Consider the following 26,003-nt stretch of genomic DNA (forward strand, 5'->3'; position numbering starts at 1 on the left):
CACATTCCTTTTTAGAAACGGCAATGATATTATCACATTCTCGACCTGTAAGATCAGCATGCATGATATTCGCACACAACCAACAATAAATAAATCTCGGTTGCTCAGAGTCATCAGCACACTTGATAGTGCGGTTTTTTTTTCAGCACGACATATTTCCAACATGGGTTAAACAGATACTTAATAGGCAGAAATTGCGCACTTAAATAGAGCGGGAGGCACTCAAATGAAGCTCTAAACAAGAGAGCAAAACAAATAACAATTCGCTTGTTAGAGCGCGCTGCTAAACATAAACGAAATGCAACAGCGAACACACACACAAACAAATGTATTAAGATGTGCGAAGAGCCGAAACTGAGATAAGGAGATGTAAACACAAACAAAAACAATCGCTGTGCTTACAATAACATCAAACTTGTGTGAGCGAGGTGTAAAGCAAAAGCCGAAATACACAAACAAACACACGCACAAGAATGTAATTATTTAAGGGAAACTGCAAAACTAAGTTTAGCAAAAATAAAATGCTATATATTAGGACCACAATGCACAAATGATTACAGCTTACTCAGCAAGTCGATAGCTCGTCACTTATGCATAATTTTAGATCAAAAAATATAAGAAAGGTGTGTTATAATTCACAGAAACAGATAAAAATTTAGAAGCCAAATAAAACACGTCTGATTCGCTCAAACAAAGAGCTCTCTCTTGATAACTTAGCAGTCTCCGTTTGCTATCAATCGAATATCTCCAAATATGGGTAAAGTTATTTATAAATTTGCTTTCATAAAAGCTAACAATTAATACCTTAATTTGGGGGACCTTAAATCAATTTTACAATTTTAGAAATAACAAACCATTATAAAATTAAAGTTTAAGAATCTTAATTTTATCATGTATTTTTAAAGTATGTATTCAGGATGTTATTGTTAAATTCAGACAATATGCGGATAAAATGGCAACGACTCAGCATTATTAAAGTCAAAGAATTCTAAAATATTTGATTTAACTAAAAACACATGGGCTGACGTGGGCCTGGCCAAATTTTAAAATTAACTTCCGATAGGTCAACATCCTTAGAGTATTGTCACCCAATTTGGATCCTCTAACTCGAATAGTCTCGGAGATAAAGTGTTCAAACTGGTATACCATAATCAGTCACGAACCTAATAGTACCCATTTTTATGTAACGAGCTAGCTTATTATGTTATAAGTTTTTATTGTAGTAACATTTAATTAATTTTAGTAAACATTTTTGACATTGGAGTTGTCAATTTAATATGTTTTTAAAGGAATTATCTTTGTTTTGTTTATTTGCTTAAAAAATGTGTTGCTAAAAAGAAATTTTAGGGGGTGGAGAGGGCGCCGACAAAATCTTTACCCCGGGAGCAACTTTTCGTCGCAACGGCGCACACTGGGGCAGGCGGCCGAAAAGCGTGGCAAAAATCATTTTTTTGACGAAAGCGTTCGTTAAAAGTAATAATGGCATAGAGAAAACTTCAAAGATTACGAATCCAAAAGATTTTTGAAATCAGGTAAAAATTGTGGTCGTGACAGCCTCTCAAAGTTGACCCATTTTTCAGTGCGCGCAAAAATGTGAAAATTCTATAAAAAAATGCAAACTTTAAAGCTGATTTCATGACAAGTTATATGACCGATCTTTATGTTTTTGTTTTCATATGAAAAGTACATTCATTTGTAATTAAATGCCGTAGAATTTTGTTTCTTCACTTGTTGACCTTTAATCCCAGCGATGTTTAAAAAAAGCACTAAAATTAGGCTAGTTTTTGACTTTGATGGAATAGAACAAAAATTTGACTCATTTGGACTCGATCCCACTACCACAGGAGTCTTTGTTAATCAATTCTCTAACGAAATAGCCCCGGTCTTTCATGCGTCCAGCTGCGTCTGGGGAAGTTATAGGGCAAAAACTGATACAACCTCGCAAAAAGATGGTGATAGAAGAGGAAGAGCGCAGTACAATTACATACGTTTTCGGTATGACAGGCATCATACCAGATTTTCAAATTTTTTAAATTTTTTTTTTTTTTTGTAACAAGCGTAATAAAACTTTTTTATATATTAAACAATGCTGTTCAAAGGTTGAAAAAAATTAAAATTAGTATTTCGAAAAAAAAAAAGATTTATTGTTTAAATTTTACATGTAAAATACGCACTGAAAATATTTTTCAACTTTGACCGAAAACTTTGAATCAATCAGTGGGCCTATCAAGCAGTGCAAACACTCATTTTAAAGCTTAAATAGTTTTTTATCAATTGCTTTTTAAATTTTGAAAATATCTTCACTGGTTCAAAAGATATGATTTTTGCAACGCAAAACGAGGATCTGCCCCACTGTGCGGCGCTGGGCGGAGAATTCGGATATGACTTACTAATACGATGTGACAACGGCTGCTCCTTGCGGTTCTCTCGGACGAATTGATGTCAATAGACGCCTCCAGAGATTCCCAACGACGACTAGAGTTTCCCCTCCGGGTTGAAACGATCAAAAAAATCAGCCGGTCTTTCGTTTTGGACGAAACACGCCACAAAGGTTTTGCAACGGCACGAAATTTTGTTGGTCTGGCACAGACAGTGGAACAGTCAATTATTGACCACAAACAGATCTAGGGCAGCACATGCGGAGCACAATGTCGGTCGAAGCACCAAACATCGTCTGACCCGGCACAATTCCCGACACAGCACAAGTTTGGTCGCAGCACCCAGCGAGCACAAATGTGTTGGCTGTAACACCAAATGAGGCACACACGCTGATGCGGCACAAGGCACGACTCTCCTCAAATAAAACTGTGTGCCTGTAGAAGGCAACCAATCCTCTTCGCCGATCAAATCGAACTCCCGCCACGTGGTTTTCTTTTTCTCCTCCAAAAAAAATCTCTTCTTTTTCTTTTCTTCTTTCCCAAATCCAAAAAAATTCGCCGTTACTTCAAAATCAAATTCGCAGTCCCTCTCTTTCTGATCTAAAATACAGGGTCGCCACCCCCTTGCACATTCTTTAACCGCCAATGCCTATTAATCGTATCGACTAAACCGATAATAACAATAAACACAACAAAAGAATCATCGAGCTGGTACAAACGATATAACATGAACATAGCATCCCGCCATTTTTTTAAATTCTCGAAATCAATAACCACAAAAAAAACACCTACGGGGTAAAAGTCTAGTGACGAAAGCAATTTCTAGCCCCAAAATTTCTGATATCCAATTTTGTGACGAGATTAATCTAAAAATTTTAAATAAAAATATAAATTAATAAAAAAAAGGCGAAAATTGGCATTGTGCACTGTGAGCTAAAAGGCTGAGCTTCTTTGTACATAAAAATTACTTTTTACGCAGTGCCGAATGCATAAAAGCCCTCAAACACACCTTTACAATGATATATAAAACATATCTGTAGCTTCTATGGTTTGGAAACTGTTGAGCTTTCAATTGTACCGGGATTTAGCGTTTTCCCGCTAAGCTAGCGGTTTTTTCAAAAAGTCGTGGAACAAACATTTCTAGATTTTCAAAGAGGAATAAATCCCCATCATTACATTTAAGCTTCTTTAGCGCTTTGATACAAAGAGACAAACAGACAAACAAAGAAACTAACTTTTCATTTAATTTTGAGAAGTCCACTAAAATTTTCAAATTTGTTTATCATTTGAACCAGTTATCGGATTTGGGTGATTGAGGTATCAATCGACGCATATTACCAAAAGGTCCCAACATCCCCATTAGCTGCAATCATTTAAATTTTGCCCCTCCCACTTACACAACCGTATCTCATGACCCAGGTTGGTTAGAAAAAGTTTTAGTATGCCATTTTGTAAGTTAGGACTAAACCTTTCGATCGGTATATAATTCGATCTAATCGGACAGTCGTAGCAAATTTTCAAACTTAGCTGTATATAGTGTTAGTCGCCTTTCGCACCCTTCGTGATGCTTTCGTCACTAACGCGAACTGCCGTCCGCAGTGATCAATTCAGTGTGCATAAAGGATCGTTCCTGAAACTGATTCAGACTTGCTTAAACCAAATCAAAACCAAATCTGAATCTGTTTCAGGAATCCCACTAAATAAATTAACGATTTTCAGTTTGATATTTGGTTCACCCTTCTCGCTACATAACGCTACGTATCAGCATAACGTTGTGTTAACTATAACATGGCACTGTTAAAGCCACTCTTCGCAATTACGTATTGGAAATAGGTTTCAAACCTATTTTCGTCAGTAAACAATGAAAAAAATGAGCGCGCCAATTAAGAGCACAACAAGAAAGTGTTGTTTTAATGATTTTGGAAAAGTGTATAAGGTGCAGCTTATAAACGCCGATAAAATAAAGAGAGCAGATATGAATAAATATACAAAAAATAAAATAAAACTTTCTTCAATGATAATATTAATTAATAAAATTGAATATATGCAATAAGCATGCATAACTATTAAATTACATAAATACAAATAACAAACATAATTTATATAACGCTTTCCTGCATTTTATTTGGTTAAATTACTTTTTGTTATTTTGTTTTGTTTATGAACAGCTGATTTGGTTTAACAGGGCTCAATAAAAGCGCAGGGTCGATTAAATACATACATCGATAACAAAAATACCAAAATTCTGTACATAACATAACAGCTGATTTTCAGCGAAAAAGGCAAACGTAACGATTTCAATGTGAATGTTAAACTGATTTTATTCGATAAAACAGGAGTGTACCAATGGTCGCATTTACCAGAAAACATGCTCCCTGATCAAGTATAACAAAAACTTTTTGCTACTGATACTTTCTGGTAAACGCTTTAATATGTACATTTTTTCGCCAACACCTGATAATCGAATTATCGACAATAAAAGTTATGAACAGCTCAGATAGGAAATTAAATTAAAATTTTCCAATAAATTAAAATAAATTATTAGTAATTGAAAAACTGCTGCTGCAGTTTTCGTGCATTTCGATAAGAAAATCTGACGGGAGCAGTAAAGTCGCACAAAGTAGCAGCCTTTTTTTATGATACATGCTCAGGTATCAGTGCCGTTCACCAGAAGTATCATAGGTATCACAAAAATTATCAGGGAAAAAATCTGCCTGGTGAATGCGACCATTATTAATGTCGTTGAAGTAGGCAGCAAGCATACAGATTAGACAGATAGACAAAGATAAAGACAGAAGCTAACAGTTTATGGTGACTGTTGATAAGACAAGCATACAGACACATAGACCGAGATGACAAGGACAGACGGTGACAGACAAGGCAAGCATACAGACGGAGATAGACAAGGACGGAGACTGACGGTGACAGACATGCAGACCTTGGTGGATCATGACAAACAACACCACAAAAAGATGGACAGAAATAGACTAGGGTTGTCGCATATTTTTGAAATATTGTATCGATAATATATTTTTTTTTGAAAAAATATCAAAATGATATTTAATATATCGATTTAAAATATCGATATATTTGATATATTTGATATTTTTATTATTTCCTTATTTCTTACAAAAAGTGATACTCTGCCCAACAAGAAGAAATTATACGATTTATAGATTATATATATTAAACATACATAACATTGTTTATTTCTTTTATTTTAGTATGTAATAAGATACATTGCTCATAACTTTAATTTTAGTATATTTCCATGTTTATAGAGCAGCTAAACCTGATTTTAACGTAAGCCGTAAGTTCTTATAACACATTTTTTTATTGTGTACTTATTAAATATTCAGCATATCGTTGCATTTTCAATGGCACTAAGTATTTGTATATACGACCATACGGTCTTGTAGTACATTTTTAAAGCGATAAGTGTTTAAACGTATTTTTAAAACAGCGTAAAAAATAAGCGACGGGCTTAAAAAGCGAGCTTCGCTGAATCCCTGTTAACGTTAAATCGCATTAAAAAAGTATTTACACAGGCGGTTAAAGGTAACTAGCTTTTAATTAAAGCAACTTAATGCACTGTATAAACATGTTATATAAAAAGATGCATTGTTTATTACTTCAATATTAGTATGTAATGAGATACTTAATTTTTTTTATATTTGATATCAATATGCTATATAACTAAGCGAACTTAATTATATAATATTAAAAAAGAACGAACTTTTAGTTCCAATACTTTGATTTCACGGACTTTAAAAATACGCTTTGCGTTATGTGCAGATCTGTCAATCGGCTACAAGAGTCACAGATGACACATTTTATAGCGAACACCAACCGCTCCGAAGGCACTGATCTACCAGGGCTGATGATGTATCTTAAGGAGATTTTATAAAGTCACGGCATGGACGCCTTATGCGAATTCCAGAAATACAAGGGATCACTTTCCCATGAAGCATCCAGCAAGCTGAGATATAACTTCAGCTCAATATTTTCGGGGCCGTTTTCGCTCGCTACCCAGACTACAGAGTGACCAACACAAAAATGTCATAAAATATCCCAAAAAAAATATCGCAAAATAACAAAAATATTACGATATAAATATATCAGTTTTGGAAAAATATGTCGATATATTGATATTTTGATATATTATCAACAGCCCTAGAAAGAATAGAAAAATCTGATGTGGCAGGCTTGAGCCAGGTCTCAGTAAAACAGGTGACTCAAAATCAATGGAATGACAGCTAAGAAATAGACTAGATAGCTTACTTACATTTTGTTAAGCTACAAAGATAGAGAAAATTAGTTTTTAAAGACTACATTTGATGATATACCAGATAGAGAGGAGCCATCACATAAGATCGGGTGCGGATCTTTTTCGATGTGCATTTCCTTTTGTACTCAGCCACAAAGATAAGTTCGGACCAAAAGTGTTGTTGACAAATATTATCAAAAACCTTTTCTGAGCACGATATTTTCAATAACGAACATCGGGAATACTGCAGCGCAATATTCCTCGATGTCTCCCAGGCCTTCGATCGAGTGTGGCTTGAAGGTCTCATGTATAAAATCAAATCGACGCTCCCAGTGTACACTCATAAGCTTCTCGAGTCGTACCTCTACAATAGAGTCTTCGCAGTGAGATGCAACACTACTACATCTAATGATCATATTATAGAAGCTGGAGTTCCCCAGGGAAGTGTATTGGGACCAACATTATACGTTATTTATACAGCGGACAACCCCATAAACGAGCGGCTAACAACATCTACGTTTGCCGACGACACCGCAATTCTTAGTCGTTCCAGATGCCCCATTAAAGCAACAGCACGTCTAGCTGAACATTTGGGGGTAGTAGAGAATTGGCTAGCCGACTGGCGTATTAAAATAAATAAACAAAAATGTAAGCACATCACGTTTACACTCAACATGCAAACATGTCCTCCGTTAGCACTGTCTAATACGCAACTTCCACAAGCCAAAGAAGTAACGTACCTTGGCGTTCATCTTGATAGGCGGCTCACCTGGCGTCGTCACCTTGAACCAAAAAAACGCAGATTAAACTGAAAGCCAATAATCTCTATTGGCTTTTGAACCCCCGATCTCCTCTCAGCTTGGACTACAAGGTCCTACTTTACAATTCCACCATAAACGCGTGCAGTAGCAATATTGATATCATCCAGCGAGCACAATCAAAAATCTTGAGGACTATCACTGGGGCACCATGGTATGTTCGAAACGAGAACATTCATAGAGATTTAAACGTTATATACGTCAAAGATGAGATAGCAAGACAAAAGGCGAGCTACAACATTAAGCTATCTTTGCACCCAAATCCTCTTGCTCAACGGTTAACTCCGGTGTGCAGTCAAACCCGCCTTAAACGAAAGATTTGATAAACTTATTGTAAGTCTCCCTTGGAGAAGATTCAATAAATAAAGGCAAAGTAATAAAAAAAAAAAAAAAAAAAAAAAAGATTGCCCTGGGGTAATTAAAATGGAATTTATCCACCGAAATATCAGCATATTGTATTTTGTTTTGGAAATAAGCCTTAACGAAGACAGATCTTTAGAAAGACAAAAACATGTCTCTTAGGTTTCGGAGGAGAAATGCCTTGGAGGGGCTTGACAGGCGGGGCGGTACGGTAGTCAAGGGATTAGCTGCCGTAACGTCTGGCGTAACATTAACGCTCACACTATTTGATACAGATGTAGATTTTGAGTCAAGTAATAAATTGCTTGACTGAGATATAGAATTTGTATGTAGTTGCTGCAGAGCCAGGTCTTATTGCGGGATTGAAAAGGAAGTCTGCGCATGACGCAAAGCAGAACTACTCTTTTTCCGTTTACATTGCTCATTCAATAACGACGAATTACTGAACAAGTTCCATACCCGAAATCACGACATTCGCTTCTCTGGTTCGCTATATATATTTGCGACCTTGCACCTCAATGTCCTGGCAAGTTTCACAACGCCATCTCAAGCCAATGCATTTCTCAAGATAATCTTTGACTTTCGTTGTTAAGCCAACATTCATTTAAATGAAACTTATTGAAATTACAGATAAAATCTGATGGCAATAAAGGGTATTTACTAGTCGTACAAAAGTTCACAAGGGAATGGAAATTGAAATTCCAATGCAAAACAAGATCACAGAAAACGAAAAAAGCAATGCTTGGTTACAAACCTCCGATAAAATAAAGAATGTAAACACAAAGCAACTCAAAGATAGAGTGGGAGTGAGCTAGTTACCGCAAAAATTATAATAATTAATCGTTTGTAAATTGAATACAAAAGAATTTCCATTTTTTGCATGCTTCTAAAATGTGTTTTTACACAAAATTCGGAAATGTATTAACACTTTTAAAACAGTAACACTTTGTATGCATAACAAGTTTTTATACCCTGAGCCCATTGAAAATGGGCAAATAAGGGTATAATGTGTTTGACAGAATGTATGTAACAGGCAAAAGGAGGGGTGGCAGTATATATATTCTTGATCAGGATCAACAGCCGAGTTGATCTAGTGCTGTCCGTCTGTTTGAACGCGTCGATCTCAGATACTATAGGTGCTAGAGACTTCAAATTTGGAATGCAGGTTTGTGAATACCATACGCAGGTCAAGTTTGTTTCCAATTTTGGATGCCACGCCCCCTTCGCCCACAAATTGCACAAAACGATTTACAGGCGCAATTTATGACATAGCACTCCCTAACTGAACAATCAGTTGAGAAGTATGCGTATTAAACGACCCTGAAAATTTTAAAGCGCTTGACCCATAAATAGAGAAGTTATTTCGGAATTTACATTTAATTCAATAATTACATTTGCATGGCAAATCAAACGTGCGAGCGAGACAGCATGTATACGTTTGTATGCAAGGCGCCCACAAAGACAGTACGAATTAGTACCCATTTTCTTTTGGGTTTCGATTTCAAGTACTATATGACCTAGAGACTTCAAATTTGTTATGTAGGTTCCTGGATACCATACGCAGGTCAAGTTTGTTTCCAATTTTAGGTGCCCCGTCCCCTTCGCCCACAAATTGCACAAAACGATTTACAGGCGCAATTTTTGACATAGCACTCCCTAACTGAACAATCAGTTGAGAAGTATGCGTATTAAACGACCCTGAAAATTTCAAAGCGATTGACCCATAAATAGAGAAGCTATTTCGGAATTTACATTTAATCAATTCGGACGGCAGTTCGCGTTAGTGACGAAAGCAGCACGAAGGGTGAGAAAGGCGACTAACAATATATACAACTAGGTTGGAAAATTTGCTACGAATGTCCGATCAGATCAAGTTATATATTGATCGGAATATTTAGTCCTAAAAATTCTTATCAAAAATACGCGTCGATTGATACCTCGATGACCCAAATACGTTAACTGGTTCAAAAGATAAATAGATTTGAAATTTTTAGTGGACTTCTCAAAATGAAATGAAAAGTTAGTTTCTTTGTTTGTCTATTTGTATCAAAGCTCTAAAAAGGCTTAGATGTAAAGATGGGGATTTATTCCTCTTTGAAAATCTAGAAATTTTTGTTCTACGACTTTTTCAATTTCCTGCTAGTTTAGCGGGAAAACGCTAAATCCCGCTAAAATTGAAACCTCAACAGTTTCCAAACCATAGAAGCTACAGATATGTTCTTTATATCAATATGTTCTTTATATCAATCAATGTATGTTTGAGGGCTTTTATGCGTACCTTAAAACTTTTTTTCTAAAGTATTCAGGTATTATTTTACAGGTAATATAATGTTTTTAAGCTTACATTTTGGCGATTTTTGACAAAACGGCTCTAACGATTTCTGTTAAATTATTATTATTAAATTAAATTATTATGTTGTAAAACGTACAATTTCGCGTTTTTTGGTATTTGAAACATAAATTTTGGTTGAGTGGTTTGGAAGATATTACCTGTTAAGTGAATAAATACATTTTTCTATCGGTCGAAAACCATGTTTTAGTACGAAAAATTTTTTGGTCTTATGAGATATCTCAACCAAACTGATACAATGTGCATCTTACTTGGTTTTATATATCCTGACCAAAGTTGGTTCAAATCGGACTTCTATATCATATAGCTGTCATAGGACCGATCGGGTAAAAATTAGGTTTTAGTATGAAAAATTTGTTTGTTTAGTGAGAAATTTTAACCAAATTGATAGCATATGCATTTAAGTCATTTTAAAAAATCCTGACCGAAGTTAGTTCTTATCGGACCACTATATCATAAAGCCAATCGGTCCAATATTAAGTCTTAGTATGAAAAACTTTTTTACGAGATATCGTAACAAAACTAATAGAATATGCATTTAAATTAGACTTATATATTCTGACCAAAGTTGGTTCTAATCGAACCACTATATCATATAGCTGTCATAGCACCGATCGGGCGAAATTCAAGTCTTAGTATTAAAAACTTTTTTTTTCACAGTAAGTACGGGGTCTCGGCTGTAGGAACGCGAGCAAATCGAAAGAAAATTTTTTTTATTAATATGAACTACATTTAACAACTTAATAAATATATTTTACTATTTGCCTGCATTAATGATAAAGTTACAATGTCAAAAAGCAATTGCAAAAATTTCTGATATCCCACAAAAAAAACCTCTACACGAGGTAAAAGTCTAGTGACGAAAGCAATTTCTAGCCCCAAAATATCTGATATCCAATTTTGTGACGAACCAAATTCAGTTTGATCTAAAAATTGTAAATTAAAAATATAAATTAATAAAAAAAAAAGCGAAAATTGACAATCGGCACTGCGCAAAAAGGAATTTTTATGTACAAAGAAGCTCACCGATTTTGCTCACAATGCACAATGCCAATTTTCGCTTTATTTTATTAATTTATATTTTTATTTAAAATTTTTAGATTAAACTGAATTTGGTTCGTCACAAAATTGGATATCAGAAATCAGAAATTGCTTTCGTCACTAGAATTTTAACTCGTGTAGAGGTTTTTTTTTGTTTCAATAATTACATTTGCATGGCAAATCGAACTTTCGAGCGAGACAGCATATATACGTTTGTATGCAAGGCGCGCACAAAGACAGTACGAAAAAAATACCCATTTTTTTTTTTGGGTACCAAATAAGAATCGAGCGATAAGCAAAAATATTATCGATATCATGTAATGAAAATGTTAATGTATAATTTATGTATATACAAATATACAATTTGATTAAAATATAATTGTGTTAATATATAAATATGAATTTTTGCATGGCAAAATTCCTTATGACGTCACATTTTTCAATATAGTCGGGCAGAAGCTAAAAGCTATGCATGAAATTGCATGAGAGAAAAAGCGATCATTTTGCAGCACTACTTTTGCATCTTTGCCGAGCACTGAAAGCTGCAAAACAATATTTTTAATTACTTATATTTTCGATTTCTTACACATATATATAATAAGTATCTGCTTATTATCATTGTAAAAAAAAACTTTACATTTTCCACTTTAAAAATCTCATAAAATTATACATTGTCTTTTATATCAAATTTCGCGCGCACTGCAGCAGCCTTTGTCAGGCTCAAATTTGTTGCGTAAGAGGGAGAGAGTGATAGAGGAAAATGGGTGCTGACAGATTGCAGGATGAGCGAAGTTGTAGTTTGTGGCTACTCTTGACGCACTCTACATCGATTGCAAGCGGTTACGATTACGACTTGCGATTTACCAATTTATCAATTTCTAATTAATTTTAAATACGTTTAACGTAACACCGAGTGATATATTAGTTCAGTGGGGCATTAATAACGTAGTCTGCAGTGATAAACACAGTGATTTAAGAAAACCGAAAGTTGTTCATAGTTTCGCGTGTGTAATTTTTATACCCTAAGCCCATTGAAAATGGGCAACAATCAACTTTTATAAAAGAGTACATGGGTAGCCTACTGTCGAGCGTGCTCGACTGTAGCCGTACCTCACCGCGAGCGAAGCGAGCAGAAGGCGGAGCCCCCATGTTTATTGCTGAAATTGAGCAAATCTCTTGCCAAAATAGTAGAGCTTTAAAATCATATCGAGCATGGGTCTGGGTCATCTAAAGCCTTCTAAAGTTGATTTTTGGTTGGGTTTCGATTGGTTTACATTTCGGTCGCACCCCTGTTTAAGTCTAAATATACTTACTTCGCAGAAAAAATTGTATTTTCTTTTTAATTCTAATATTAATAGCTCTTAAGCTTCTGGTTAAAGTTTTAAACTGTGCCATAGGAAAAAAGTGGATTTTTGTCAAATGGGGCCCTATGATACAAAAGTGACTTTGGTTCGTTTATTTTTATTTTTTGCTATTGTCTAGTGTGAGTCAATACTCCAAATAGTGAGTTAAAGGAGTGGATTGTGACTGTTGTCTAGTGTTTTCTTCACAATATTGAAAATCGCAAGCTTTGGGCCTTAAAAATGCCCTCGATACTACACCATCGTGGAAAATAAAAATTTCTGGCAAACTTCATATTAAAAAAACTGTGCCAGGAATTTTTCATTTACGTTTTCGTTTCATGTGTATCTAGCAACTTAAACGAAATCAATAGATTCATATTGATAATTATTAAGGAAACAGCACAAAAATTAAACGAACTAAACCCACTTTTTTTGATAGATTTGGGGCCACAAATGACGAAAAACATTTTATTTCTATAGCACAATTTTTTTTTAGATTTTTTAAAAAATCTGTCTTTTTTTCTTATTTTTTTTAGGGGTACGCCCACTTTTGTCATCATAACTTGCGAATGCCAAAACCGATTTTCAAAAGCTTTACTTTGTCTAAAAGCTAATGAATATATCTATATTTCATTCGTACAGTCTTAGATTTAAACCAGTGTCAATTTTGAATTAAGAAAATTATGGTTTTTGCTCAGCTTTTTATAAGCTTTTTATACCCTGAGGGTATAATGTGAATGTATGTAACAGACAGAAGAAGGCGTGGCAGACCCCATTAAGTATATATATTCTTGATCAGGATCAACGGCTGAGTCGATTGAGCCATGTCCGTCTGTCTGTCCGTCCGTCTGTTTGAACGCGTCGATTTCAGAGACCATTAGGGATAGAGACTTCAAAAGACTTCAGGTCAAGGTTGTGTCCAAATTTTGATGTCACGCCTTCTCCGCCCACAAATCGCAACAATCAGTTGAGAAGTAAGCCTATTAACCCGAATAGCCCTGAGCAAATTTTTTTTCGAGTTTCTTTACGAAACTTTCAGGACTGATAAATTTGAGGTCACTGAATCCGAAAAAAATATTATTTTTTTTCGTCCTTGTCAGGATCATAGATAGGACCATTTTTTCGGCTGCTACCATATGGTAACGCTAGTACCAACAGGGTACAGGTTTGCTTAATACTACAAATACAAATATTTGGGAAAAAGTCTAATGAACAAAGATTTATCCAAAAGGGGGGCTCCTCCTTGGTATATCTGACCAAATTTGGTTTAAATTGGCGTACTATATCGTATGTATATAGCTGTCATAGGAACAATCGGGGTCAAATTTACCTTTAGTACGGAAAACTTTTTTGTTTTCTGAGATATCTTAACCAAATTCACACAATATGCATATATGTTGGTTCTGTACATCCTGACCAAATTTGGTCAAACCAATCGGTTCACTATATCAAATAGCTGCAATATTTTGTGAACAAAACAATACCCTTATGCGAACAAAATGTATGGAAATAAACCTGTACCCTGTCGGTACTAGCGTTACCATATGGTAACAAGAAATATAAGAGCGTAAATTTACCGAGAAAAAGTGTTTTTTTTCCGGATTTTTTTTTAATAATTAGAAAGAGCTCTCTTTTACCTTTCTAATGATGTGTGTTGGAGACAGCAATTTATTCTTAGAATATCATATTAAAGTAAGTCTAATGTTAATATATTGTCTAAAAATTAAGTTTTAGTAAATGTATATTGCGAGTTACCGTATGGTAACTCTGGGGCTATTCGGGTTAAACGACCCTAAAAATTTAAAATCGATTGATTCAAAAATAGAGAAGATATTTCGGAATTAGTTTAAGTTCCATAAAAACAACTGCATGGCAAATTGAACGTGCGGGCGAGGCAGCATATATACGTTTATGTACAAGCCGCGCGCAAAGTAAGCGCACAAAGAGAGTACGAACTAGTACCCATTTTTTGGGTACCGAACGTAAAATCGAGCGATAAACAAAAATATTATCGATATCATGTAATGAATATTTTGATGTATAATTTATGCACATACAAAAATACAATTAGATTAAAATATAATTGTGTTAATAAATAATTATTTAATTTTGCATGGCAATAAAGTCGAACAAGCGATCATTTTGCAGCACTACTTTTGCATCGTTGCCGAGCACTGAAAGCTGCAAATTAATAATTTTAATTATTTATATCTCCGATTCCCCACACATATATACAATAAGTTTTTGCTTATTATCATTGCTTGAAAAAACACTTAGCATTTTCCGCTTTAAAAATCTCATAAAATTAGACATAATCTTTTATTTCAAATTTCGCGCACACTGCAGCAGCCTTTGTTGCATGAGAGAGAGAAAGAGTGTAAGAGGAAAATGGGTTCTGCCAGAATGCAGGCTGGGTAAAGTTGTGGTTTGTAGATATCTTAACCAAACTTTTAGAATATGCATATAAGTTAGTTTTGTACATTCTGACCAAGTTTGGTTTAATTTAGTTCCATATATCATATAGCGGCCATAGGAACAATTGGTCGAAAATTAACCTCAGTACAGAGTACCACGCCCACTTGTTTTGCTTTAAAATTCAAGGAAAACTCGAAAAAAATTAATTAAATATTCATTTCTATTTTATCTACATAGCTGCATTAATTACGAGTCGTTTATCGTTTATTAAAACGAAAAAATGTTTTTAAATTAACCATATTAAAAATGAACATATGTTGAAAATACTATGGATTGCACAATAAATTTTTTCTGTTGGTAGCGAAAATATCTAGATCTTAATTACATTCTTAAATTATTTCAAAAACCAAAAATGAACCAATTTCAATAAAGAATACAAATACGATACAAATGCTAACAGTTGCCATTCACAACGAATGGAAATAAAAAATTGTTCGGTGTTTTAAAAACTTTTAATACAAGAAGAAAATTTAAATTTCATTTATATATATTTAGAAATAGGTAAACCCAATTGATCCTATTATACAATACAGCCCTTTGAAATTGTTTTTGTGTTAGATTAATAGATAAAGCAAATATTAAAAGCATAACGAACAACAACAAAAATGCAGAATGTAGCAAAATATTAGTTTTGATTTTAAAAAATACGAATTACAATAAATTAAAAAAAAAAAAGTAATATTTGCCTGGGCTGAACCGGCAGGTCTTCAACCCGAAAAGCCTTGCGCGTGAGTCTAACAGACCGCCCTTTGCACTACCTTGCCACTGAATCCCGCGCTTGACCAAACTCTACTATTTTGATTCTAAAAACACGAATAACAATAAATTTAAAAAAAGGAATATATGCCTGTGCTGAACCGGCAGGTCTTGAACCCGTAAAGCCTTGCGCGTGAGAGTAACAGATCATCATCTGCATTACTTTTCCACTGAATGCCGCGCTTGACCAAACTCTACTACATGTAAACTGAAAACACATGTGAACTTTGACCTCCATTTTGACGCACTTGTAGGTCGAATTTTCCAAATCGCTGTTATCAAACAATGAAATTATCTTAAGTTTATTTTCCCAAAATTTCAAATTTGTATCTTGAGCGGTTTGGCCTGTACAATGAATGTACTGGACAAAGAATCACTGCGGAAGGCAGTTCGCGTTAGTGACGAAAGCAGCACGAAGGGTGCGAAAGGCGACTTACTATATATACAGCTAAGTTGGAAAATTTGCTACGACTGTCCGATCAGATCAAGTTATATATTGATCGAAAGGTTTAGTCCTTTCAAAATGTCATACTAAAACTTTTTCTAATTCACCTGGGTCATGAGATACGGGGGTGTAAGTGGGAGGGGAAAAATTTGTATGATCGCAGCTTGTGGAGCCGTTGGGGCAAAAATACGCGTCGATTGATACCTCGATGACCCAAATCCGTTAACTGGTTCAAAAGATAAATAAATTTGAAATTTTTAGTGGACTTCTCAAAATGAAATGAAAAGTTAGTTTCTTTGTTTGTCTGTTTGTCTGTTTGTATCAAAGCGCTAAAAAAAGCTAAGATGTAATGATGGGGATTTATTCCTCTTTGAAAATCTAGAAATGTTTGTTTTACGACTTTTTCAATTTCCCGCTAGTTTAGCGGGAAAACGCTAAATCCCGCTAAAATTGAAACTCCAACAGTTTCCAAACCATAGAAGCTACAGATATGTTCTATATATCATTGGAAAGGTATGTTTGAGGGCTTTTATGTGTACCTTAAAACTTTTTTTCTAAAGTATTCAGGTATTATTTTACAGGTAATATAATGTTTTTAAGCTTACATTTTGGCGATTTTTGACAAAACGGCTCTAACAATTTCTGTTAAATTTTATTATGTTGTAAAACGTACAATTTCGCGTTTTTTGGTATATGAAACATAAATTTTGGTTGAGGGGTTTGGAAGATATTACCTGTTAAGTGAATAAATACATTTTTCTATCGGTCGAAAATCATGTTTTAGTTCGAAAAACTTTTTGGTTTTATGAGATATCTCAACCAAACTGATACAATATGCATTTAACTTGGTTTTATATATCCTGACCAAAGTTGGTTTAAATCGGACTACTATATCATATAGCTGCCATAGGACCGATCGGGTCAAAATAAGGTTTTAGTATGAAAAACTTGTTTGTTTAGTGAGATATTTTAACCAAATTGATAGCATTTGCATTTAAGTCAGCTTTAAAAATCCTGACCGAAGTTAGTTCTTATCGGACCACTATATCATATAGCCAATCGGTCCAATATTAAGTCTTAGTATGAAAAATTTTTTTTTTTTTACGAGATATCGTACCCAAACTAATAGAATATGCATTTAAATTAGACTTATACATTCTGACCAAAGTTGGTTTTAATCGAACTACTATATCATATAGCTGTCATAGCACCGATCGGGCGAAATTCAAGTCTTAGTATTAAAAACTTTTTTTTTCACAGTAAGTACGGGGTCTCCGACAGTAGAGTATGCTCGGCTGTAGCAACGCGAGCAAAGCGAGCAGGGGGCGGAGCCCGCTAGTTTTTCTTTATAATTAAAGACCAATTTTTTACTATTTGCCTGCATTAATGATAAAGTTACAATGTCAAAAGCAAAAGCAATTGCAAAAATTTCTGATATCCCACAAAAAAACCTCTACACGGGGTAAAAGTCTAGTGACGAAAGCAATTTCTAGCCCCAAAATTTCTGGTATCCAATTTTGTGACGAACAAAATTCAGTTTAATCTAAAAATTTTAAATAAAAATATAAATTAATAAAAAAAAAAGCGAAAATAGGCATTCGGCACTGCGCAAAAAATAATTTTTATGTATAAAGAATCTCACCCTTTTTGCTCACAGTGCACAATGCCAATTTTCGCCTTTTTTTTATTAATTTATATTTTTATTTAAAATTTTTAGATTAAACTGAATTTTGTTCGTCACAAACTTGGATATCAGAAATTTTGGGGCTAGAAATTGCTTTCGTCACTTTACTTTTACCTCGTGTAGAGGTTTTTTTTGTGGGTTTTATATACAGATTCAAAATTTTAATGTTAAACTGAATTTTGTTCGTCACAAAATTGAATATCAGAAATTTCGGGACTAGAAAATGCTTTCGTCACTAGACTTTTACCTCGTGTAATAAAAACACAACAATCTCGAGCTGGTTTAAAACACCATTGGAAACTTTTTTTACTATAACAATTTACTTACGTCTTTGGGTCTTTCTTCGTTCATAATATCCAAAAAATCATCGGAACTGTGATTTAATTTCTCTTTGCTAGCTTTAGCTGAAAACGGCGTTGAATCATAGGGCTGTTTGCGGATGTCCAACTCATTACGCATGGTCTCGTATCGGCGCAGCTCGTAGTCGATAACATCCATGCAAAGCGATCCTATCTGTTAAGCAATTAACCATATTTAAAATCCACTAAGTGCATTTTCTTTCGATTTACCTTGTAATGTACAATAAGAGGATGAAACTTCGTATAAGTAGAAAAACAAAAAAATATATAAATGATGTTGGTTGAGAGATCCAAACATTTACGCCAATCCTCTCGCAGCACGCGAGAGAGCGCGCTGAGGCAGGCTTCTGAAAAAATGAGAACAATGACATGGGTCTTTTATTAAGAACGAGTGCTTTAATAGAGTTCGGTGTATTGAAATAACACCATGAAACTAAAAAATTGGAAATTGGGCGCGACATTCGTACTACTTCAAGGTAAAATAAAAATAAAACGTACAAAAAAATTTGACATTCTTGGATTTTTGATAGTGTAGTATCGTTTAGGATTTCGAATATATTTAGTAAAAAATGCCTTTTTACACTAAAGAGTCTAGTGACTAAATCCTTTCTAGCACCCATAGTTGTGGCGAACTATATTAACATGTTTACATTGATTAAATTTAATATCGCTCGTCACAAAGTTAGAGATCAGATATTTAATACATTAATTATTCTTAAAGGAATGGGTTATAGTATTAAAGTCAAAATCATAGACTGCATTCAACTTGGTGGATGCCAGGATGATCCTTGTCCCTGCTATTCTCAAGTCGACGCACTACCTCCACGTGGTTTCTCCTGGTTTGTTACCTAACCTCCTGGGTGGAGTCAAATTTTCTAACAAGCCATTCCCCAATAGGGGTTTCGGGTTATATAATAATAATTCAAACATTAATAAAGAAAATTTAAAAATCTTTGATATACAACATAAAAATTATTGATTTTGACTGAAATAGAATCATGTAGCTTTCTAATGATTGTTGTTATGTTGAAATATATGCGTGTGTAAAGTAAAGTAAAATTTAGCACGCGTCGTTTAGATTGACTTTTTCTAGTGTGATTAAGTTAGTAATGATCTATGTATAAATTAGTGTAGTCAATCTTTTGAAGACATTATAAAAAAAAATATATTTAGATTTAAGTATCTTTTCATTTTGTTTAAATGGTTTTTGCTGCAAGAGAGATTTTGTGCTCTAATCAGGGACCGATACACACTGCGTTCGGTATGTGTAGCTTGTGGAGACTCCCATGGCTCTGATCCCTGCCAAGTCAACAAGAATGACCCTAGTACAAAAAAGTGCGGAAACTGCGGTGGAAATTACACAGCTAACTACAGAGGCTGTCCAGGTACAAGGAACTAAAAAACCGAATCCGAGGAGTACCAACAGCGTGCCATCTACACCTGCCAGGTGCAGTTATAGCATCCTAAACTACACCCGACGTCTTTTTCGACAAAGCAGCCAGGTTTTATTTGCTCCCGCAAACACTATCATCGGCATATCTTTCGATAATGCTTTAAAATCTGGCCTTTAAAAATCAACTCCCTCAGCAGCGCTCCCAAGTGTAATAAAAGATTCGAGTATGGATAACGCTCAGCAACCCATACAGCAGACACAAAGCTCTATTGAAGCGATGATTTTCACCCTACAACAAAGTATGATGGAGTTCATGTCGTTTACAAGATTAACTATGCAAAATCTTATGCAAAATCAAAACACCTTGATACAGATGCTTGCATCTCAACAATCCAAATAATCAATGGCGCCTCTACGAATATCTCTGTGGAACGCTAACGCCAACTTACCCAATTCCTATACGACAATCACATTGATGTAATGCTGATTTCTGAGACGCACCTTACTAACAAATTAAAACTTTCATATACGCGGCTACATATTCTACGGTACAGATCATCCGGATGGAAAAGCACACGGCGGAACCGGTATTATAATAAGAAACCGCATCAAACATGAATTCCACAAAATGTTTGCGGCAAACTATCCACAAGCCACATCTATAATTTTACAATGGGACATCTGCAATCTGACTATTGCCGCTGTATACTGTTCTCCCAGCTTTACAATCTCTAAAGATCAATTCATGCAATTCTACAATTCACTGCGACAGCGATTTATAGCAGCAGGAGACTACAATGCGAAGCACCCGCACTGGGGCTCTCGCCTTGTGACCACAAAAGGAAGGCAGTTATACACCGCAATCATAAAACCAAGCAAAAAAAACTCAACTATGTTACCCGGGTAGTCCAACATACTGGCCAGCAGACCCTAACAAACAACCAGACTTAATAGATTTTGCTGTGACAAAAACATTCCACGCAATCTGATAAGCACTTTTAGATCTTTCATCCGACCACTCCCCCGTGTTATTAAATCTACTCCAATCCCCGGAATATGTGGAATATTCTAATAGACTTACAACACACAGAACCAACTGGCTCAAGTACAAGAAATACGTTAGCTCTCACCTCGATCTTGCCCCGCAGTTCAACATCGAAGCGGACATCGACTGCTCTGCTGATTAACTAGAGTCTGTACTTGTTGCAGCAGCTAAAATCTCTACTCCACAACACGCGCATGTGCACACCAATCAACGCAAAACTAATCTTCAAATATAACAGCTTGTTCTGGAAAAGCGACGATCGCGACGTGAATGGCAGTCTCACCGGTCGCCATCTACAAAACAACGCTTTAAAGATGATTCACGCAGACTCAGTAAAGCTCTAAAGTAGGACGATGCCCAACGCCGCTACATAGAATAATTATCACCAACCAGTACCAAGCAGGAGGGCTCACCCTACGCTAAGTGCGCAGATCGTAACGATAACCCCTTTAAGAAACTCCTCAGGCTGCTGGGCCCATAGCGACAAAGACAGAGCTTACACACTTGCTGCTCACCTACGTAATATATTACAACCAAATCCCGCAACAAATTCGATTTTACTATCATCCTGTGTATCTCATAGTCCTGGCGAACCTGAACCACCTGAATTTAGTCCAAATGAAATTGCAAAAGTCATAAAAGAACAGATGAAACCAAATAAAACCCCAAGCTGCGATCTAATAACTCAAAAAATGATCATTGAACTTCCAAACTGTGCTATTTCCCTCATCTGTAAACTTTTCTACGCGATTACAACACTCGGCTACTTCCCAAAAAAATGGAAGAAATCTGTCATTATAATGATTCCCAAACCTGGAAAAGATCATACAATACCATCATCGTATAGACCAATCAGCCTACAACCGTGCCAACACATCAATTTGGCTTCCGAGAAAAGCATGGAACTATCGAGCAAATTAACCGAATAACATCAGAAATACGTACAGCATACGAACATCGGGAATACTGCAGTGCAATATTCCTCGACGTCTCCCAGGCTTTCGACCGAGTGTGGCTTGATGGTGTCATGCATATAATTATAATGACGCTCCCAGTGTACTCTCATAAGCTTCTCGAGTCGTACCTCTACAATAGAGCCTTCGTAGTGAGATGCAACACTACTACATCTAATGATCATATTATAGAAGCTGGAGTTCCTCAGGGAAGTGTATTGGGACCAACACTATACGTAATGTACACAGCGGACATCCCCATAAACGAGCGGCTAACAACATATACGTTTGCCGCAATTCTCCAGATGCCCCATTCAAGCAACAGCACGTCTAGTTGAACATTTGGCGGTAGTAGAGTAGTAGCTTTTGCACCACCGATCTCCTCTCAGCTTGGACTACAAGGTCCTACTTTACTATTCCACCATAAAACCAGTGTGGACCTACGGCTCGCAGTTGTGGGGAAACGCGCGCAGTAGCAATATTGATATAATTCAGCGAGCACAATCAAAAATCTTGAGGATTATCACTGGGTTACCATGGTATGTTCGAAACGAGAACATTCATAGAGATTTAAACGTTATATACGTCAAAGATGAGATAGCACAACAAAAAGCGAACTACAACATTAAGCTATCCCTGCACCCAAATCCTCTTGCTTGGCGATTAACACGCGCTTGCAGTCGAACCCGCCGAACGAAACGACCTTCCAGCCCAGCAATAAACCCTTGGGGCACCGTGGTTCATATTAAGTCAACATGACTGTTAGTTAAGCTTTAATATAAGAATTGATAAACTTATTGTTAGTCTACCTTGGAGAAGATTCAATAAATGTAAAATAAAAAATAAAAAAAGTTTTTTTTAGAAGTTCTTAAGAGTTTTGGCTTTTTTTCTTAATTTTTTTTTTAGAGGTGCGCCCACTTTTGTCAACATTGCATGATTTTCAAAAGCTTTAATTTTCCCTAAAGCTAATGAATATATCTATATTTCATTAATACACAGTCTTTAAACCACTAGTTTTAGAACTATCAATTTTAGAATTAAGAAAATTATAATTTTTTTGCTTAGCTTTTTTTCAGCATATTTTCAATTAAAATTCAAGGAAAACTTGAAAAAAAATAATGAAATTTTTATTTCTATTTTATTTACATAGCTGCATTAATTACGCGTCGTTTTTAATACGATTTATAAAAATCCATGGCGAAACAGCGATATAAATTTCTTTTATCTGCATCGATGTTTTTTTTAGATTTTTATGACTTCCTTGTAGAGCAGCATGACCTTTAGTATAAAAATTTTTTGTATTTTTTGAGAACCCTTAACCAATCTCACAGAATATCAATTTGTTGTTGTCTTACGCATTACTATATCATACAGTTATTATAGGAGGGATCGGTTCCAATCTCGCAGGTTGTGTATTTGGTAATGTGTTATATATCCATACCTAATTTTGTTCAAATCGGTCCACTATATCATTTAGCTGCCGAAGGGACGATCGATCGAAAATCTATCTTCAGTATGAAAAACTTTCTTATTTTCTAAGATATTTCAGATAACCAAATTCACAAATGATGTATTTAATATTGCCTACTATATCTCCACCAATATCGGTTCAAATCGGTCTACTATATCATATAGCTGCCATAGGAACGATCGATACGAACGGTCGATAAGCAACCTTTAGTATGAAAAACTTCTTTATTTTTTAAGTTACCTGCTAATAACTTAGCCGTCTCTCCATAAATTTAAATGAATCATATATCAAACGACGTGTAATTAATGCACCTATGTAAATAAAATATGGCAGTTAAATGAATTTAAATAAATCTATCAGTTTAGTTAAAATAACTAAAAAAACAAAAAAAAAATCATAAAACGTTTGCGCATCATAGCAGTATTGTCACCGAATTCGGTAGCTCTAGCTCTTTTAGTCTCTGAGATCCAGGTGACTATATGTCCTAAATATACCATATTTACTCAAATATCTTCTCTGTGTATTAACCTCAGGACTCGTCCCCCCATCCTGTGTGCCAAGTCTCAAGGCTATACCTTTATCATTAATCTTGTTATTAGATTTTATATAATTTACGTGGGCGGAAGTGGGAGTGGCCAAATTTAAAAATTAATTTGATATAGGTCAACATCCTCGAAATATTGTCAATAAAAATTGGGTGGCTCTAACTTTTATAGTCTCGAAGATAAAGGTTTTCAAAGTAATGTACCATAATTGTCACAAATCTAATAGGCTCTAGTACCCATTTTTTTGGGTGCCGAGCTAAATATCTGAAAAAAGCTAAGCAAAAAATCATGATTTTCTTAATTCAAAAATTGATAGCTCTAAAACTACTAGTTTAAATCTAAGACTGTGCATAAATGAAATATAGACATATTCATTAGCTTTTAGAAAAAGTATAGCTTTTGAAAATGGGTTTTGGCATTAACAAGTAATGATGACAAAAGTGGTCGCACCTGTAAAAAAAAAAGTAAGAAAAAAAAAACATTTTTTAAAATACTAAAAAAAACTCTGCCATAAAAAAATTGTTTTCCGTCGTTTGTGGCCCCAAATCTATCCAAATAGGTGGGTTTCGTTCGTTTGATTTTTGGGCTGTTGGCTCGTGTTATCGGTTGGTTTCGATTTCTGTGGCACCACTGTATGACAGCTATATGATATAGCCGACCGATTTCCCCAATCTGACCAGCATGTATTAAGCCTATCTAGATGCATATTCTGTCAGATAACTTAATAGGCAAATAGTTTTTCATACAAAGGCTTGATTTTCGACCATAGGAACGATCGGTCAAAAAATCAAGTTTTAGTACAACTTTTTTTGTTTTTTGAGATAATCTTGACCGACTTTTGTTTCAACCGACTTACTATATAATAAATTCGGCATTGGATCAATAAGTCAATACATTTATTACAGTGCTTTACAAGGGCATCAAATTTTTGTTTTCACTATCTTGCATAAACATTTGCCTATAAGAAAGCTGTTCTTAAAGTGGGTGCCGCGATTGCTTACAATCGGTCAAAAACAACTACACTCCCATAGTAAAGAGCTTTTACAAAAATGCCATCTTATTGATATAAAGGGTGTTTTTTATAGAAGTTGGTTTTATTTTGAGTAGAGATATAGCTGACATTTTTTTGTTAAATCTGGCAACTCTAACGTCATTTAGTTTGGCTTGCCATTTTATCATGAACAGGTTGACAAAAGAACAACGCTTGCAAATTGTGCAAATTTATTTCGAAAATAATGGTTCAGTTCGCGAAGTTTACCGCAAGCTTCGTCCATTTTATGGTCGACATAATCGTTCTTCAGAGCAATTAATTCGTTTAACCATGAATCGTTTTCGCACTACGTTTACTCTATGTGCTAATACGCATCCGCACAGACGACGAACAGTGCGCACCGAAGAAACAATTGCCGCTGTAGTGCAAAGTGTTGAAGAGGACCCGAATGAATTGATTCGCCACCGTGCACAGCAATTGGAGCTTTGTCCATCAACTTTTTTTTGTTCAGTGATGAGGCTAATTTTTGGTTGAAAGGCTACATCAAGCAAAATTGCCGCATTTGGAGTGAAGATAATCCACATGACACCCTTGAGACGCCAATACATCCACAAAAACTGACTGTTTTTTGTGCTCTATGGGTTGTAGAGTCATTGGGCCATACTTCTTCCGAAATGATGCTGGAGTGTCAGTTTCCCTTAATGGAAACCGCTATAGAGCTATGTTACCCAATTATTTTGTTCCCGAATTGAATGGCAAGAATGTGGATGAGATATGGCTCCAACAAGGCGGCGCTACATGCCACACAGCGCACGTCACAATCGATTTATTGAAGGAAACATTCGATGAGCGCATAATTTCGCGGAATGGACCTGTCATTTGGCCACCAAGATCGTGTGATTTTACACCGTTGTATTATTTTCTTTGGGGATATGTGAAGTCGCTGGTCTACGCCAACAAACCACAAACGTTAGGTGACTTGAAAGCCAACATTCGTCGCGTTATTGCCGACATACGGCCCCAAATGCTCGAAAAAGCGCTTGAAAATTGGACCTTTAGACTTTGCTATATTCGAGCCAGCCGCGGCGGCCACATGCTGGAAATCATATATAAACATTAATGGAATAAAATAATCCTTCATATAAAGCCAAATTGATAAACATTAAACCGATATTCTTGTAATTTATTTTAATTCGAAGTTCTATACCTCTGAAAAACACCCTTTAGAATCGATAGAATCAGGGTACAATCTTAGACAAATTTAACATTGATGAATAAAATCGAATTTTGTGGAAAAGTTAGCTATGCCCGGGACTTATTGATTGATCT

At 35.3% G+C, this 26,003-nt stretch overlaps 1 protein-coding gene across 3 annotated transcripts in view; it reads right to left on the reverse strand.

Annotated features, from left to right (window-relative positions):
* Window positions 1-26,003, reverse strand: part of LOC117794158 (kinesin-associated protein 3) — a 76,764-nt gene that overhangs the window by 13,558 nt on the left and 37,203 nt on the right. For all 3 annotated transcript variants that reach the window (XM_034634669.1, XM_034634668.1, XM_034634670.1), the window contains exons 5-6: window positions 18,487-18,623; window positions 18,245-18,430 (exon numbers count right to left, since the gene is read on the reverse strand). In XM_034634669.1, coding sequence (XP_034490560.1) covers window positions 18,245-18,430; window positions 18,487-18,623 — 323 coding nt within the window. The remainder of the gene's footprint in view (window positions 1-18,244; window positions 18,431-18,486; window positions 18,624-26,003) is intronic.

The sequence above is a fragment of the Drosophila innubila genome, chromosome X, assembly GCF_004354385.1.
Source record: "Drosophila innubila isolate TH190305 chromosome X, UK_Dinn_1.0, whole genome shotgun sequence".
Taxonomy (NCBI): Eukaryota; Metazoa; Arthropoda; class Insecta; order Diptera; family Drosophilidae; genus Drosophila; species Drosophila innubila.